The sequence below is a fragment of the Ischnura elegans genome, chromosome 8 (assembly GCF_921293095.1).
Source record: "Ischnura elegans chromosome 8, ioIscEleg1.1, whole genome shotgun sequence".
Classification (NCBI taxonomy): domain Eukaryota; kingdom Metazoa; phylum Arthropoda; class Insecta; order Odonata; family Coenagrionidae; genus Ischnura; species Ischnura elegans.
In genome coordinates, this window is record NC_060253.1 from 57,760,366 (window position 1) to 57,767,621 (window position 7,256).

At 44.9% G+C, this 7,256-nt stretch overlaps 1 protein-coding gene across 1 annotated transcript in view; it reads right to left on the bottom strand.

The window, feature by feature from the left end:
• LOC124164254 (frizzled-8) overlaps positions 1-6,918 on the bottom strand; it is a 33,644-nt gene extending 26,726 nt beyond the window's left edge. Inside the window, exon 1 of the mRNA XM_046541495.1 lies at positions 4,133-6,918. Within this exon, the coding sequence (XP_046397451.1) occupies positions 4,133-5,457 (1,325 nt within the window). The 5' untranslated portion in view covers positions 5,458-6,918. The remainder of the gene's footprint in view (positions 1-4,132) is intronic.
• Between the last annotated feature and the right edge of the window lie 338 nt (positions 6,919-7,256).

Consider the following 7,256-nt stretch of genomic DNA (forward strand, 5'->3'; position numbering starts at 1 on the left):
AATTCACCGCTTTACACGACGCAATTTTGATTGCACCTTCGCACATACGTCAGATTGCGCAATTCCGTGTACCGTGTAAAACGGCCTTAATATCCCCTGCGAAAGCAAGTCGAGTTACTCAAACCTCGCATCACCGGGAACCAACACTGGCTCAGAGAGACGAGGCAACGAAATGCTGGTTCCGACAGGGGAGTTGACGAAACCGTTGTCTACCAAGGCAAAATACGAGGACAGTTACCCGCTATCCTGCAGAGATCGACAGAACTTGACGTCTCGAACAGACTTGTGTATTTGTAGACAATGAAGGCCGTTTTACACGGGGCATGTACTTGCACAATCTGACGTATGCACGAAGGCGCAGTCAAAATTGCGTCGTGTAAAGCGGTGAATTGCTAGAACACAAGCGAGAATTCGTCGACGTGAGGTGGCAAAATAACCCCTGTTCTAATTTCCTTCATGCATTCGCGCAATTCCACGCTATTTTTGAAATTAATGAAGTTCTAACCTGTGCAATTCCGTGCCCCGTGTAAAACGGCCTTAATATCAGCCAATTCAGGCGTGATATAGTGGAAGTGCGATATATTGAAATAAAAGGTAGTTGCACTATTCCACACCAGCTTCTCGTACCAGATGATGACTCCTTGAGCCGAAACGCGCCGTGCGCTTTAAATAATTGTGGAAAGGAGCAACAAACTTTTATTTCATTTTCTAGACCATGTTAATTACATTACATATTACTAATTTTATTTCAACTCGATTGATTCCAAAATACATGTGATTAGAGTATTTCTGTACTAGCAAAATTTTACTCCGGAATATTAAAAAAACTACAGAGGAATTTAGTGAAAATAAGAATTTATTAAAGTAATCACGTTTTAATTTTGGTTCTTGCGGACACCATTTTATCAGACCCCTGTCTTTCCGATGATCACATAATAACCTATGAACATCCCAGCCTTTCAAAGTGACTGAAAACGGAAGATGCTCAGCCACCTAAATTATGGCAGGTATTATGTTTTTACCCTGGGGTGTAACCTTAAAAAAAAGTCCGATCGAACAATAATCGACGTTCAAATCGTTAGATAGTGTTCCGTGGCGGAAATCCTTATACTTCCCGCTAAGATATTCAACATCCCTTCTACGTGATCAAGGCAATACATTAATAGCCATTAATTGGGAAATCGAATCTGTTCATTTACTTTTTAGATAAGCCTTATCATACGTTAACAAAAGGGAACGACATCCGTATAACGATTGCTACAGTAGCAGCGATGTGGTTGCCTGCTCATACTCATAGAATTCAAATTCTGACATCACAGTGACACCATGGCAACGCGAAAACCAATATTTAATTTGGTTTTCACGTAGCCAAGAGAAATACAATACTGCGTTAGTTACGACACGACAGGATTTATTAGCGCTCGTTACTCCCAATTTGCACTTGAGAATACTTATTAATTATGAGGATGAAGGTTGAAAAAAATCATTAACTGTGAGAAATTTTCGATGAATTCTTTTAGTAGTAGGCGTGGTTAATGAATATTAACCAAATTAGAATGAATACAAAATTAATTAACAGTATTTAATTCTCTATCCCTGCACCCATAACCGCTCGATAATCACTTGTGAAATTCTTCTGCATAAAAATGAATACTGATTTCATACCTTTTACTTTGTCTACTAAATTTGCGTAATAAAAATACTTGACAAAAACCGCGTAGCGTAAAAAAAAACAAAATAAACATTTGTTCCGTTGGCGAAGCATTTTTTAGGTAATTACTCGCGATTCATTCCATTTTATGCGGATAATCTCCCGCGATTAGACTAATTGAATTAGCTTGCTCTGATACGCTAGGTGTAAAATAAGCAGTAGGTTCGGGAACCTGAGCCATACGCGAAAGCGAAAAGGGATTACGCCCAATTGACGACTTTGAGAGCGTCATTTTAAAGGGAGTTGAGATAGGTCATGGATGAATCAATTGACTCATCCACCCGCATTTCCCATGACCGCGACTGCGTTGTTTGCCAGCGTACGCTTTCAGCAAAGCAGATTTACTTAATTTACAAATCTCACTCACTTCCATCGTTTATTGGGCAGTTTATAAACGTTTCTCATGTTCGGAAAGATAAATAAACTTAGGTGATTGTCACTTTCGGCCGGTTTCGTTGTAATGTTATCATAAATATCAAATGATCGGTCTAAGTTTCACGTCTGTTTGAATTAATTGGTATTATAATACGGCTATTAATGGACACAGTCATTCTTACTCATTCTCATCATCGTTAGCTCTCTCTTTCAAGTTTGCATCGCTTTACCAAACGTCTTGAAAAAATATAGTCTTCATAAACTTATTTTTTATAGAGATCGTAATTATATCCGTCCAATATTCGAGTAGCACTAATATTTTAATCAAACGATCGGCACAAGTATTCAGTCAATTTAAATATATTTCATGTTATGAACATATTTTCTTACGTTAGGCATAGTTGCCCTAATGAATGGTAGTATATATCATTTTGAAAACACATTTTAAGGAGCCTTCCGTCGTGCTCGGCTACTGCTACCGAGGTTTATATGCATCTTATTTTTTTAACCCTCGGAGAAGATTTTTTAAAACTGATAAATTTTGATTTTGTGCAAGGTTTTTAAGAATTTTCAGTGCTATGTTAGAGCAGATTCGTGTTTTCTATGGCTTCATCCTGTGGCTTGATCCTTGATGTATCGCATTTCTAATTTTCTGAAATCGACCATACATCGTGGTAAGTGAAAGGGCCTTCAGCGATTCCATAACTACCCTGATCCCTTTCTAGTAGCCTAAATATACGTGCGGAATTTGCATCAAGAATTTAGTTATTTTAATTTTTACACTCACAATTATCTTGATTTGCGTTTTAATTATGTCCTATCTATTTAGGTATTTTTTGTGGAGTATTACGAAAAAGTAATGTAATCCTTGGGAGTTGATCCTACCCATGCTATATTCGTTTCCCTCCAAATGGCAGAGATAGGCATCATTCATGAAGTAAATACTTTGATTATGTAAAGTCCATACTGCAAACCAACCTTCGGGTTGAATCCCTTTCTGAAGAATTAAGCTAGCTAATTACTTGTAGTGAATTCTTACCCACTAATCCTCATTTATTCTTGCATTGATATAAGCAAGAAACGCGGCAAAGAGACGGCTGGTATGCATTTTCATGAATAATAAATGCTGAATTTACATGGAGTATATAAGAGAAATAGAGAGCAATAACAAGACCTATGTAAAAAATAATTCCTTTTCAGTAGAAAGGCATATCACCCTCATTATAACCGTAGGACAGAATGGAAAGAGTTCCGGTTAGAGTCAGATTCGATTTACATACGTTGAAAGGAGCAGAAATAGTTAAATGATAGTTTTGGAAGATTACCTCAAGTACAGTTGATTAATTTTAAATGCTCATAGTTAATTACTTTAAAAAGAAATTTTTTTTATATTGCTTTCTATCTCACACTTAGTTATGTATATCAGATACCTCATTGTATTCTTTTAGATCATGAATGTATTCGATTGGTTTGGATGGCTAAACGAGTCCTTGCTTTAAGTTAAGCATTTTTTTTCAGATGAAAAATTATGATAGCCAAAATAATTAGTGAAACCTTTTCATCGCATGAAGGTAATGCCCGTGAATTGAAGCACGGGGAGCGTGTTTTACTCATTTGTACTACACGGGGAAAGTTCTTGCTTGAATGAATTTTGAGACGGAATTATGTAAAGTTTAAGGGAAATGCGTTCCAATGTGAGTTAGAACAGGTGGAGGAAAATTTGTTTGATACGACTAATCAAATAGAAGATACCATACCGAATTTAGGGATGGAATAATACTAAGTTACAGAGAAACGCGTCATGATTTTGTTAAAAGAGGTGGAGGTAAAGTTGAAATTGTTTAAGGCTTGACATGGTAGAAATACGATATATTCATGATAAAATTAGAACTATAAATGGTAATTTACCAATCACCTCATTTAATTACCTTAAAGATGACATTGATTGTCGGAACCATGGTCGGTTGTTAAGTTCATGTCAAAGTGTGGTAATTATCATTTGTAGTTTATATTTTATCACTGAGATATATTTAAAAAAAAACTCACCAAATAGAGGATGCCATCCCGAAGAAGTACACGAGCAGAAAGACGGCTGTGCAGGCTCCCGGTCCGGAGGCATGGTGCCTCAGGATCAACTCGGCACCAGGCGCCGGCGTCGCCCCCATCGCCGTGCTACCCATTACATCCTCGCACGCTATTTCGTCGTGTCCCAGGAGGGCCCTCACCAGATATCCCACCCCGACGAGGAAGTAACAGGCCGAGAGGAACACTATGGGTCTCTCGGGATAGCGGAACCTCTCGGCGTCGATCAGGAACGTCGAGACAGTTGCCAGCGTGGACACGCAGCAAACACCGGCCCAGAGGGCCAGCCAAGCCGAGGCGAACTTCCTCTCCGCGTTGGACGCGAAAGCCACGTCGCAGGGAAAGGCGCAGTTGGGAACGCCGGCCACGGTGACGCTCTTGTTGTACCACGGGGAGTCCCGGGGGAGCGAGACTAACGGTGGCCGGCAGGCACAGGCGCAATCGCCGGGACCGCCTCTCCCCGGTGGCGCCCCGGCTCCCGGCAGGACCCCGCCGCCGACGGCACCGCCTCCGACCGTCCCGCGGTTCGCGTTCTCCGCCTGCTCCCGGCACGCTTTTCCTGCCTTGCCCGGCTTGCACCGCACCGGGCCGGTCCTCCTTGTGGGCGCCGCAGGTCGGTACGGCGGCGGCGTGGGCGGTTGCGATCCCGCCGCGTCCGTCCTGTTGCTCTGCTCCATGCAGAGGTTCTCCGGGTCCCCGTAAGGCGGGAGCCGCTCGCAGGCCATCCTCTCCGGCCACATGAAGCCGTACTGCTGCATCAAGGGGGCGCAGCCGGCCCTGGCCCTCTCGCAGACGCTCCTGCAAGCCGGAAGGGGCTTGTGGTAGTCCTCTATGCAGATGGGAGCGTACATGGAGCAGAGGAAGAACTTGAGGTCGAGGGAGCAGCGTATCTCGACCAGGGGCCAAAACTGGTGGACCTCCAAACCGGCCTCTTCCTGCGTGTCGTGATTCAGCTCGTTGGGCATGGCGGTGAGGTTGTAGCCAATGCCCCTGCACATGGGTATAGTGATCTCCTCGCATCTAGGGTTCGAGCTGGACGACGAGGAGGAGATGGCCGGGGTGAGTGATCCGATGGCGGCGCCGGGGGACGCGACCTGTGCGACCCCCGATGTCCCGCTGGGGGAAGCCGGGACGACCCCGCCCCCGCCCACCGGCGGTCCCTCGGCCGAAGACCCGGGGCCTCCGTCCACCTCCGGAGAGGATGGCGGCACGGACCCCGCTGTCGCCATGGCGATGAGAAGAAGTGTCCACGCACACCATAGAGAATCGCTCTTTCTTTGGCTCGCCATAGCTATCGCACGGAAAATATTCTGTATGAAATAAAGGCCAAGTACCTCCTAGAAACGAAGTAAACAAACACCTCCAAATGGTCGCTTTCGTTTACTTATTCTTGGAAATGCTCGTCGGAGTATCACGAGGGGGGAAATGTTTTTTGTGCTCTTATATTATAAATCAATCACTTTTTGTAGCAGTTTCTAATTAGGGCGTGGGCCTTCAATTACCCCACTATCACTTGATACTCTTCGGGTTATCCTCCGATGATCCCTACTGTCTTTCCACTGTCTGAAGACGTTCATCTTATTAATCCGGGACGATTAGCGGTCCTTAAGCTTTGGGTCGTTTTCGAATCGCACAATCGATTCCGCTTCATTGGAGACCCCGGCTGGGGGAGCGGACCAGGCGACACTTTGATCCGACGGATCGTTTAATTGTTCCACAGATACGTTTACACATCTTTCGAAAATCAAGAATTTTCGTCCGATATGCTGCCTGACGGAATAAGAAGAACTGCCGTAGGGGACGTGATAAGTTCTACGCGCTCAAAATGAAAACTTATTTTTGTTGAAGGATGTGTTGTAGTCTGTATCTTATTGTGACTGTGGCGATTATTTATCGTCACCCGAAAAACACTTCATTAATATCCACCACGCGGAACACGGCAATTTTAAACGTGAGGTGAAGGTTTTACACCTCTCATTTGCGGGATATTCCGCTCCGAAATGAAGAGATTTAATGAGCGAATAATCTGACTCCGAAGAACACAAGACTAATCACTTCGCGGAGATAGACAGTTTTTTCTTTGCACAGTTCACTCGGATAACCCGCGTAAATAAAAAGGCGTGAATCTGACAGCGGCCAAGGTTTAGCGAAGCAGTATTTCGCTGCTTATGATGGTGTTGTCAGTCACACAGTTTTCTCCCTGTTGGATGACTATCGTGACCAACCCAGATGGTATCACTCTCAAATTCTCAATACCGCAGACCACACTAGTGTTCACGGACGTGCTGGATCACTCGCGGAAAACCTAGCGACGCTGTCCACTGTCGCCGGCAGTTCTCTGTGTATACAGAGACGAAAGGTTTGATGGCTGTTGAGAACACGTAGTATAAGTGATCACTCAAAATATTCGTCGGGAAATTCCAGCGTTGTAAACGAACGAAAGCTTGAAGTAAGAGGTAGACCGAGTCCTAGGAATATGGGGCGAGAAAGGCTTCGAAAGACGAAGATGAGGACAGAGCAGGCGTCTCCACGGTGAGAGCCCGATGACAGCTGGCCAGCGACTGACGAATTGTTGTCGGAGCAGGGAAGACTGGAGTGTTGTGCGTTTGGGCGAAGCCGGGGTGTGTGGAGGGGGGTGACAAGGAGGGGAAGAGGAGTAAGGGGACGGAAGGAGTGTGTGTTTTGTCGGAGGGGGGAGGAGAAGACTGCGCTTTGAGGGCGGAGGAGGGGATGGCTGTCCCAGTGGTATGAGGTGGTCGATGTGACAGCGGACTTATGGGGGAGGGAAGGAACCGCGCCTGTATATATATATATATGTATGGAGGGGAACTCGTCCCTCTCCACCTATAGATCCCCTCTCTCTTTCCCACCCTCTCAGTGCGTCTGAGCCTAGTGTGTACGTCGTCAGGGGGTGTGGAGAGAGAGAGAGAGAGAAAAAAAGGTGATGGGAGGGGCACGTTTTGGGAGGGGGCGTTTGAGGACCTCGTATGTGTGCACTCTATCGGGGGGTTGGGTTGGTGTGAGGATTAGGCAGGGTTCAGGATGAGGGATACCAGGGGTGTGTGAATCCCAAAAGTTTGGCTTCCTA